This window comes from Elephantulus edwardii, unplaced genomic scaffold (assembly GCF_000299155.1).
Source record: "Elephantulus edwardii isolate Elephantulus edwardi_28Jun2011 unplaced genomic scaffold, EleEdw1.0 scaffold00038, whole genome shotgun sequence".
Lineage (NCBI taxonomy): Eukaryota > Metazoa > Chordata > Mammalia > Macroscelidea > Macroscelididae > Elephantulus > Elephantulus edwardii.
In genome coordinates this window covers 6,843,755-6,855,059 of record NW_006399788.1, presented here as the reverse complement: position 1 = coordinate 6,855,059, position 11,305 = coordinate 6,843,755, and the positions used below count along the sequence as shown (strand labels likewise).

Here is an 11,305-nt window from a genome sequence, read left to right as displayed (position 1 = left end):
CTGAGCACAGGGGTCAGCCTCCCCCTGCCTATGGCTCCTAGGTCCTGCTCCAGCAGCTTTCTGGTACCAAAAGGGCTCTAACTTCCTCAGGCTCCATTGCTGACCTCACAGGATGGCAGTTCCTGTTCAAGGCCCCTCAGTTGGTAGGTGCTGGCTCCTCTTTCTCTACCCAGCTATCAGCCTGAAACAAGATGTAAAGAGAATTAGGACTGCCAAGAAGAACCAGTGGCAAGGTTTAAGAACTATTAGATCCTTCCCATCAGGGAAACTTGCACTATCTGATGACTTAATTCCATAAAAAGTTTCAAGAGGAATGCGACATGATGCACTTGGGCAACCTCATGGCTCTCATGTCTAATCAACTCTCTTTGAAATAACAGCTCTCTCCAACAACTTGTGGAGGGTGGCTTCTGGAGTCCTACCCATAGGAACTGCAGACAGTGCCCTCCCAGCTGTCCTGAACCTCACCTTTTCAACCATGCGCTGCACCTCAAGTTGTAAGGGAGTCAGGCGCCTTCGGAAGTCCTGTAGCAGCCGCTGAAGCTGGTTCTTCTGTCGTTCAGCTGTCCGGGCCGTCTCCTCAGCTTCAGTCAACCGTGTTCGCAGCTCCTGCATTTCTGCTGCCAGTGTTTTATTCGTTACTTCAGTGGCTGAAAATCGGTTATGGCTCTCCTCTGAGGGAAGAGAGAATTAAAAAGTAGGGTTTATGTATTTTTTAAAAAAAACAAACCCACTATATAAAAGATAGCTACTCAGATAAGACCTGAAGAACAGAAAAGAGGGCCCAAGTTCCTGCCACTAGTTTCAATCTTTTCCATCCCATGCCAAGTTCTGCAGCATCGGGCCACTGACCCAGCTTCAGTTCCAGTGTGTGAATCTTGTTCTCCAGGTAGAGCCGCCCACTGTCCTGCTGCTCTGCACGCTGCAGCAGGTTCCCCACATTGATCAGGCTGCCGTTGTGGGACACCAGGCCTTTATGTTCCACAGAGGCAACACTTGGTTTTGCGCTTTTCCCAGAAGGAGGAGGTAGCAGATCAAGATTTCCTAGAAAGGGTCATTAAAAAGATGACGAATTTTTAAAAAATTTAAGAAAAAAAAAAGATTTTAAGAGGAAAAGAAGCCTTCTCTGCCCGTTTTCCACCCAAGGCTGCAAAGTACAAGTACATACCAAAGAGCACCTCCTCAGGAAGTCCACTATCCACACCTTCCTGGCGGCTATACTGAAGGCTCCGGTACTGGCAAATGTTCTGGGACACGACCCTGCTGACCAGCTCTTTGGCCTAGAGCACACATACACCCAAGAAACACACTGGTCAGAAAGTCTAGGTCTTGCCCTGGTGACATGCAAGACCCTGGAACTATTAAAATACCTTGCTCTACCCAAACGAGTTGAAGTGCATGCCTGTGTATATTTATGGAGATGAGGCCAGTTCCGAATAGACCTGTGTTGGCAATGAGGAAGGTACCTGTTCTGCACTGAGCCGGAGTCCAAGGGTAAGTAGGATCCTTTCCAAGTCTCTCCGGTGCAAATAGCCACACCAGTTGGCATCAAAGAACACAAAAGCAAGAAGACAATCCAAGGGGAGCACAGTGGAGGGATCCAGCTCCTTCGGCTGCCAAGAGAAACAAGGATGTGCAGGGCTTTACAGATTGTTCTGAGTGGTTAAGTTACCTGGACACAGCCCTTCTACAATTCCATTCAAACACGCCTTCCATTTAGAGTCAGTCAGGCTGGGCCTCTAGGCCTATAGCCAGTGACTTATCTAGGTACTCTTTCACAAAAAGCCCATAGGCTGTGACACAGGAATTTAGTATGCCCAACATATGTCTTCTCTTGGCTCAACCCCAACAAAGTTTTCCAGTGGAGCCACTGCAATGGTCTGGAACTATGAAATGTCAGACCAAGAGTCACATTTCGTTTTCTGTCCGTCAAGAGAAATCTTGCGCAGCCTCCACTATGCTCCAAGTCACTTACTTGGTAAATGCACAGGCTCATGCAGTACTCAGCACTCATCTCCCAGGCCTGGCTCAGAAGCCTGGCTACGAGTCACTATCTGGGAGGCCCACAGAGGTAGAACAGTGGTCTCACCATGTCCTGAAGGGAAGAGAATTCCATCTCTGACTGGTTTGAAGCAACGGACCGTACTTCTGAATCCTCCAGTTTTGATCCTGCTACAGAAAGCCCAAGGTAAGCACAGACCAGAGGCTATTCATGGTCCAAACTCAATCTACAATCACAGGAGAAACCCCTTAAAGCTGTAGTTCCATAGCGCTATAATCCCTCTTAACACCACTGAACATACCAAATTCCTCTTCTCCATCATCCCTCAGAAGTAGTAATTCTGGGTCAAGAGCCATCTCACAGAGGTCCTCAGATGCTTCACCCCGGGGTTTCTCTTCTTCCTCTCCCCCAGAAGATGCAGGTTTGGGCAAAATTCCATCTTCTTTCTAGAAGCAGACCAAGATGATGAAGAAAAGGTTCACTTCCATTACTAGCATATGAGTTTGAATCATGTTCCAGGCACTATATTATGCACCGTTCTCACTGAATAGACTTAATTACATGGAAACCCCAGCACACTTGGGAGATCTCCAGACACCTAGGATTTTCCTCAAGAGTCAATCTCAGCCCCATAAGAGATTATGCTTACTAAAAGTACTTGGGCAAGAAACCGGCCCATGTGTTTTAAGAAGAGTTAAGAAAATGCATTGTTCTTGTTAACCGTCACATAATGAAAGAATTCTTTTAACTGGGACACCTGCACTGCCATCGCTTGTCATGCAGGCTTCCCTCCCCTCAGGTGTACTGCTTGCTGGTATCTAATGGTGTTAGGAGGAGTAATTAAGACATGTAAAGTGTTTCCAACAGTGTGGGATACAAAACCAGTCCTCACATGAAGAAGCGCTGCTTTTGTCAGGTTAGTGAAGGTGCTCACCAGGGGGGTGTCTGGCTCAGCAGTTGCTCTCTCATTCTGAACTTCATCCTTTGCCTCCTTGCCTAACTCCTCTTTGACCACTTCTTCCTCCTTGGCTGCTTCCTCTTTGGCTGCCTCCTCCTTCTCAGGTTCAGGTGGAGTCACGACCTTTTCAGGAAGGCTCAAGAGTGTCTTATAAATCCGATAACCAAAATCTCTCTGCAGCATCTCCAGAAACAGCTCAGCTAGTATCATAACCTGTTGGGGGATGAGTGAATGTCACACCAGGGAAAAATTATTCTATCATCCCATGCCTCCTACCTATAATCTCCCCAAAGACTCTAGACCTACCTCAAAGGAGATCCTTTCTTTTGGCCTCCGATCCTCCACAATACTATGGAGAGAGAGGTTCATACAGCCAGGACGTGCAATGACAGCAGGTTCTAGAGGAGGTGGAGGGGCCTCTGGGAGATCAGTGTCCATTTCCTGCTGTGCAGTGACCTCTGGATTCTCTGCATTCTGTTTAGAGGTGTCTGCTGTTTGTTCTGATGCATCCATTGCCTGCTCAGAAGACTCAGTTTCCTACAAAAGAAAGCAGCTCTGGCCATCTGGGCACAGGGGTCAGACACTCCTCCCCTGCTTTCTTCAGAAGGATCAGCCTTACCACTGGCGCCTCCTGAGAAGGCACAGCCGCCTCTGCAGCTTTCTGCTGGCACAGGGCCTCCCACTCTTCTAGAGTAGGCATGATAGTCCAGACATCTGGCAGGTACACCACCACTGTCTGGAGCCGCCGTGGGGGTCCTGGCTGTAGGTACTGAAACTCAGTGAAGCGCCACCTGCTCAGAGCAGAAGGAAAATGAAGTGCTAGCCCATGACTCACTCATGCAGAAAGCACATTCACAAACAACAGCTTCAATTTCCAATCAGCATTTAGTGAGTATATATTGGATGCCAAGCTTTCAAAGTAAAAAAAAAAGAAAAGAACGAGATTAAGTCTTTAGAATTGGTTAGTCAGTGGGGAAACTTAAGTAAGCAAACAATTATGACACAAAGTGCTAAGGCAGTAAGACCAAGTGCTGAGCATGGCTGAGGCTGCAACTAATGAGTCCAAACAGCTGGCCTACAAATACCTAGTCATGCTCATGGCCAAGGCTACCATTTGTGAGGCAGCTGAAGAGGTAAAGGAAAGAGTAAACTGTAACTAGGAAAAAGAGCTAAGAAGGGTCCAAAAGAAGCATATGTTTAGCCTTATGAGCGAAGTCTCACCAGCTCAGTGAGCTGGTCACTAACGAGCTCAAGGAAGCTCACTCACCACTTAGTGCAGCTGCTCAAGTCAATGCCGGTCTGAGCTTGCGCGCAGCGGATGGCAGTGCGTACTAGCACCTGCGGGTCGGCCTTGGGGTCAAGGCCATCCAAAGAAGGAGACCACTCACCCCCAACCAGCACTGCCTCTTCATCTTTACGGCCCAGCAAAAACTGCAAAAACAGATGTTTTTATGTGCCATCGAGTCTTCTGCGACTCATACAGCGACCCTATGTACAAGAACCCTGAACCCTGCTCTATCCTGAGCCAACCTCATTGTCTCTGACACACCCACCCCCACTACCCCAGTCATTGAATCAATCCATCTCATCAAGGGTCTTCCTCTCCCACACTTTCCCTCCACCCTCCCACTCATGATGTCCCCCTCCAAAGACTAGATCCAAAGTATGTCAGATGAAGTTCAGAATCCTTGCCTCCAAGAAGCAGCATGGTTTCAACCTCTCTAGGTCAAATTTGTTCTAGCAGTCCAGGGTATATTCAGTACTCTTTTCCAGCATCACAGCTCAAAAGCATCAATTCTCGTATCATCCCTAATAACTGACCAGCTTTCTGAGGTATAGCAAGTAACTGCAAAGACCATGGCCTAGATCAGGCATACCTTAGTCTCCACACTGACATCACTGCTCTTCAGTACTTTGGAGAAGTCTCTGACAGCACACTTTCTCAATACAATTTGTCTTTTGCTTTTCCTAGCAGGTGGTACTAAGAGTATTGATTGTGGAGCCAAGCAAACTAAAGCTGTTAATAGTCTCAATCTCTTCACTGTGTCTCATGATGCTGCCAATCGACCCAGTGGTGAGAATCTTTGTTTTCTTCATGCTGAGTTTCAATCCATATTTAAGACTGCAGTCTTTGACCTTCTGTGGCAAGTGCTTCAGGTCCTCTTCAGTTTTAGCAAGCAAGGTTGTGTCATCTGCATCATGCAGGTGGTTGATGAGTCTTCCTCCAATCTTGATGCCACATTCTTCCTCATAGAGCCCACCCTCCCAGATGATCTGTTCTGCACATAGACTGAAAAGATACGGAGATAAGACACATCTCTGGTGCACACCCTTTCCAATTTTGAACCATACAGTGTTTCCTTGCTCTGTTCTGATGACTGCCTCCTGGTTCAAGTACAGGTTTCACATAAGCATAATCAAAGGTTCTGGCAGTCCCATTCTTCTCAGAGTTAGCCACGGTTTGTTGTGATCCACACAGTCAAATGCCTTTACACAGTCAATTAAACACAGACATTCCCCTGGTACTCTCTGCTTTCAGCCAAGAGGACAGAAGGAGAGTGGATGCTTTTGAGCTGTGGTGCTGGAGAAGGGTACTGAATGTACCATGGACTGCCAGGAAAACAAACAGATTCATCTTGGATAGGATTAAACCAAGCTACTCCTTGGAGGCAAGGATTCTGGGGCTTCGTCTGACACACTTTGGACATGTTGCCAGGAGGGACGGGTCCTTGGAGAGGGACAGCGCAGGAGGGGAAGACCCTCTATGAGATGGATTGATTCGGTGACTGGGGTAATCGGGATGGGTGTGTCAGAGGCGGTGCGGTTGGCGCAGGATAGAGCAGGGTTTAGGGCTGTTGTGCATAGGGTCACTATGAGTCGCAAACGACTCGACAGCACATAACAACAACAACAAACAATATTCCTAATACCACTGCCTCTACTAATCCCTGCCTGCACATATGGCAGTTCTCTCTCAATGTGCTGTTCCAGTAGTTCTTGGATAATTTTCATCAGAATCTCGCTTGCATGTGATATTAATGATATAGTTTGATAATTTCTACGCTCTGACAGGTCACTTTTCTTTGGAATGGGACCAAATATAGATCTCTTCCAGTTGGCCAGGTGGTTTTTCACATTTCTTGGCACACCTTGGTGACTGCACCTAGGCAGCATCTGTTTGCTGAAATATGTCAATTGGTATGCTGTCAATTCCTGGGGCCTTGTTTTTTGCCAGTTCTTTCAGAGCAGCTTGAACTTCTTCCTTCATTACCATAGGCTCTTGCTTATACATTCTTTCATTAAATTCTTCTGTGTCAGCCAATTCCTTTTGGTACAGTGATTCTGTATACTACTTCCATATTCTTAAAAGTTTACTGGGTCATTGCATATTCTGCCTATAGCATCCCTAAGTATTACAACTTGAGGCTTGAATTTGTTCTTCAGTTCCTTCAACTTAAGAAATGCCAAGAGAGTTCAGCCCTTTGGATTTTCTGACTCCAGCTCTTTACACATTTCATTAATATACTCTGCTCTGTATTCCTGCGCTGCCCTTTGAAATCTTCTGTTCAACTTCCTAATTTCTTGATTTGTTAGCGTCTCAGCATTCTAGTGCTATATTCAGAGTCTTGACAGACATCCATCTTGGTCTTTTTTCCCTCTTCTGCCTTTGTAATGATCTTTTGCACTCTTCATGGATGATAATCTTGATATCCTCTCACAGCTCATCTGGTCTTTGCTCATTAGTGTCCAAGACCTCAAACCTGTTTCTGAGATGGTTTTGATTTTGGTTCCTGTAGATTAATTTTCTTTAGCTTCAGCTTGAACTTTCCTATGAGTAGCTGGTAGTCTGTTCCACAATTAGCACCTGGCCTAGTTTTCATAGCTGATAGTAAGCTTCTCCAGCAATTCTTTCCCGATGTAATAGATCTGATTCCTATGCATACCATCAAGTGAAATCCATGTGTATAGTCTGCATTTGTTTCTTATAAAAAAGTATTTACAATGAGTAAGTCATTCAATGTACAGAATTCTATCATTTTTATCTCCAGTTTCACTTTTGTCATCAAGTCCATGTTTCCAACTATGGTCCTTCTTCTCTGTTCCCAACTTTTGCATTCCATTATTATTAATGCATCTTGGTTGCATGTTCAGTTGATTTCTGACTGCAAAAGTTGGTAGAAATCTTCTATTTCCTCCTTTTTGGCTCTAGTTGTTGATGCATATATTTGAATGATAATGGTATTCACTTGACTTCCTTGTATGTGTATGGATATTATCCTGACACAACTTTGTATTTTAAGATGAATCTAGAAGTGACTTTTTTATCTATTAATCAACTCATTTTTCCTCACTTATTTATCTCTGACATGATGTCGTATTAGTTTCTGGTTAGTGACACCTCAGCGGGGGAAACCATGGCAAAACTAGGTACCACTAACCGGGAATTAATACAGCATCAGGTGGTACAGAATCTACCACAGGTAAAAACATCTCTGGTCCACATTCCCCTGTGGGTAAAATGAGGGGCATTAAGGCTCTGAGATAACTTGTTCTTTTGAGTTCAATGATGAAGAGCAGAGCCGCTAAAAACTTGATAGGAACTGGGCTTTACCAGTGAAAATCTTGTCTCTAGTCCTTACCTTAATCTGCTTCAAAGGGTGTTCTGGTGTCTCCCTTGGCTCAGCCATGTCATCTGCAAACAATGTGCAACACCGATACAATTCCTCCAATCCCGGGGAAGACAACAATAGAACCTATGCAAAGAAAGCACAAAGGAGCACACTCAGAAGCTGTCATCAGCCTCCAAACATGGAGGTAAAACAGGACCTTAGTCAACTTACCTTGGAACTGTATGCAGAATCACTGTCTACAGGGATGGGCTCAGCACCAGGGTCTGGAGCTGCCTCTTTCTCAGAAGATACCTGGATGCGGCTTGGATGATGAAGGGAAAAGGGCTGGCTCAGAGGGAAGGCTGACAGCCAACTCAGATGAACAGCCAGAAAATCAGAGGGAACCAGGAGGCTGCGGTAACGACGCTGGAGTTCTAAGAAGTCACAGATGGGGCTGTTGAAAGAAATCAAGGGAATCTAGATCAATTAAAGACTAAAAATATTTTTAAATGGAACTATAAAAGACTTTAAAAAACAAGCAAACTCTTTTGCAATCTGGAAAAGATGGATTTTCTATATAAGAAAGGGAAAAATTGGATTTGACCACAACATCCTAAGCCTGTCTATGACAAAATGAAGTCAGTTGGAGGGAGAGGAGAGGAACATAGTGGCAATAAATGGCAGAGAAAAATAATTATAAAGAACTACGAAAAAGAAAGCAGCCCAAGAGAACACTGGTAAAATTAACATGTAAGCCATGGAAAAAAATGCTAAATCTCACCTAAAATTAAAGAATCACAAATTAGCATATCATTTTTCACCTATCAGATTGGCAAACATCAAAACCTGAAATACAATATTGGCAAAGGTATAGGGAAACAAGTACTGCATGGCCTACTAGTGAGAATGTAATGTGATACAGCCTCTTTAGAACTGGCAATAGCTAGCAAAGTTTCAAACATAACCCTTTAAGACAGTTATTCCATTTATAGAAACCAATGTCAATAAAATATTTATTTTGTCACAATATTTATGATAACTAAAAACTGAAAAGAGAGAACTGATTAAATTAATTATGGTTCATCTACTCACTAGAACACCATGTAGTCATTAAAAAGAATGAGATAAATCCAATAAATGTTTTGTTGTGAGGTGCTGTCGAGTCTGTTTGATCTGATAACCCCTTTGTAACAGAGTAGAACTGCCTCATAAGGTTTTCTAGGCTATAATCTTTACAGAAACAGATTAGCAGGTTTTTCTCCCCAAAGGTCGGTGGATTTCACCAACTTTTTAGGAGCCTTAACTAAGGCCCTGAGTAAATGTTCTCTACTACCAAAAGCAAACTAGACATTGACTGCAGTCCCAACCCAGGATCTCAAATTCATTTTGCAAAGAGATGGAAAGAGTAATCACCAACTTTGCCTAGAAAGGAAAGATAAGAAAAGTGACAGCATCCTGCTCAAAACCTGATATTCAAAACAGCTTGGTATTAATACAGTGGCCAGTACTTAAATCAATGGAATAGAATTGAGAATGCAGAAATGAACCCTTCCATTTAAGGAATACTGATCTTTGACAAAGAGGAAATCCATTAAGTGGGGGAGAGAGAGCCTATAAAACAAATGGTGCTAGGAAAACTGGGTATCTAGTTGCAGAAAACAAAAGTAAGATTCATAGCTCACAACATGTACAAAAACTAATTTAGCATAAATTCTAAAAGTATAAAGATCAAAATAAAAACTGGGGCAAATTTAGAAGCCCTTACAGTGGCATAAACAGATTATCAAATAAAACTAAATGCAGAGTCAACAGAGAATAAAATAGATTACTGGGACCTCCTAAAAATTAAATCTTTATGTGCATCAAAAGACTTCTATATTAGAATAAAAAGAAACTAAGCTGCACTGCAATCCCAGAAGTACACAGTTCAAATCCACCAGATGCTCTGCTGGAGAAGGAGGGGCAATCTCCTTCTGTACCAGTCAGATCCGATTTGACGGTAAACACACACAAAATAATAAAATTTTTAAAAAAGAAACTACAGATTGAAAAATACTGGCAATGAAACAACTAATAAGTACTCATTTCTAAAATCTGTAGAAAACTAATACTGCCACAAGGAAAAAATTCAACCAAATTACAAAAAGGACAGAGGACATACTGGACGTAAAAGAAAAACAACCACCATACAGATGGCCAATTAACACATAAATGCTCAAGATCATTAGTTATTCACAACTCACTGCGGTAGAGTTGGAACTGACTCATAGCTGACCACAGCAGATTTTGGGGAGGCCATAAATCACACAAGACTGCTCATCTTTCTCCTGTGGAGCCGTTGGTGGATTCAAACTTGGCAGAGATTTTGGGGTTAGCAATGCACTTTCCTATAGACTATGCCACTATAAGTGTTGAGGACTCTCCTTCATAGGGTTGCTATGACTCAACGGCACTTAACAACAACAATAACATGCCACTATAGCTCCCTCATAAGCTATTGTGTGCTGAGTGAGAACTGACCCACAGTTGACCTTCCAGTGGGTTTTCAGAGGCAGTAACTCGCATAGAAGCAGACTGCTCTTCTTTTTTCACAGAGCAGTTGGTGGATTTGAACCATTTACCTTTGCATTGACAGCACAATTCCTTATCACTAAACCACCAGAGCTCCCACATTCACTATTAGAAATGCAAATAAAAAAAAAAAAAAAATGCAAATCAAAACAACAAAGAGAGATCTTTCCCCAGCAAAAAAAGCAATGTTTAGTAAGCCAGCAAACATTTGTTAATAATGCTGACTGCTGTGAATGGGACTCTGGTGACTCTATAAAAGGTTACAACCACTCTAAAAAACAGTTTGGCACTTTCCTACAAAGCTGGGGGAAAAAATACCCAGTACATTACCCAGTAGTGTTTGACCCAGCAATCCCACTACAGGTAGACAGAGAAAGAAAGAAAGAAAGAAAGAAAAGCTGCAAAGCAGACATACACACATACCCATTTATTACAGCATTATCTGCATTATCATGGAGTTGGAAATTACTCAAGTGTCCATCAACAGAAGAATGGCTTAAAAAATATGATACAATCATACAAAGCATCACTAAAAAAACCAGGGGTAAGGAGTTGCACTGCCAATCCAAAGGCTCATGGTTTGAATCCACTGGCAGGCAGTTCTGGGAAAGAAAAACCAGTCATCTCTCATGCGACTTAGAGCCTCTGAAAACCCACTCAATGATCAGCTATGAGTAAGTTTCAATTTGACGGCACTTAACAACAAAGAATTCATGAAATACTGCACAGCATGGATGAATCTTAAACAAATTATGCTGAGTGGCAAAATCAAGTCTCAAAAGGACCATTACTGTATGTTGTTAAGTACCATTGAGTCAGAACAGACTCATAGCTGACCCTCCAGTGGGTTTGCAGATGCACTTAAATCACATGGGAGGAGACTATACCCATCTTTCTCCTGTGGAGTAGCTAGCAGATTTACCTGGTGCCTGCAGGTTGGCAGTGCAGTTCCTTACCATTAGGCTACCAGAGCTCCCTAATTAGGGTGTAAGACCACTAATATAAAAAACTAAGGAAGGAAGAAGCTCTGGTGATCTAGTGGCAAGAAGCTGCACTGCAATCCCAGAGATAGACATTCAAATCTACCAGATGTTCTGCTGGAAAAGGAGGACCAAGCTCCTGTACCAGTCAGATCCGATTTGACGGTACACACCAAAAAATCGT

The 11,305-nt window shown here is 43.4% G+C and overlaps 1 protein-coding gene across 1 annotated transcript in view; it reads right to left on the bottom strand.

Annotated features, from left to right (window-relative positions):
• Window positions 1–136: 136 nt before the first annotated feature.
• CCAR2 (cell cycle and apoptosis regulator 2) overlaps window positions 137–11,305 on the bottom strand; it is a 22,351-nt gene continuing 11,182 nt past the window's right edge. Inside the window, exons 9-21 of the mRNA XM_006884835.1 lie at window positions 7,802–8,024; window positions 7,601–7,714; window positions 4,228–4,391; window positions 3,580–3,751; window positions 3,267–3,497; window positions 2,937–3,173; window positions 2,304–2,448; window positions 2,090–2,172; window positions 1,467–1,613; window positions 1,169–1,280; window positions 853–1,044; window positions 469–674; window positions 137–181 (exon numbers count right to left, since the gene is read on the bottom strand). Of these exons, the coding sequence (XP_006884897.1) occupies window positions 137–181; window positions 469–674; window positions 853–1,044; window positions 1,169–1,280; window positions 1,467–1,613; window positions 2,090–2,172; window positions 2,304–2,448; window positions 2,937–3,173; window positions 3,267–3,497; window positions 3,580–3,751; window positions 4,228–4,391; window positions 7,601–7,714; window positions 7,802–8,024 (2,071 nt within the window). The remainder of the gene's footprint in view (window positions 182–468; window positions 675–852; window positions 1,045–1,168; window positions 1,281–1,466; window positions 1,614–2,089; window positions 2,173–2,303; window positions 2,449–2,936; window positions 3,174–3,266; window positions 3,498–3,579; window positions 3,752–4,227; window positions 4,392–7,600; window positions 7,715–7,801; window positions 8,025–11,305) is intronic.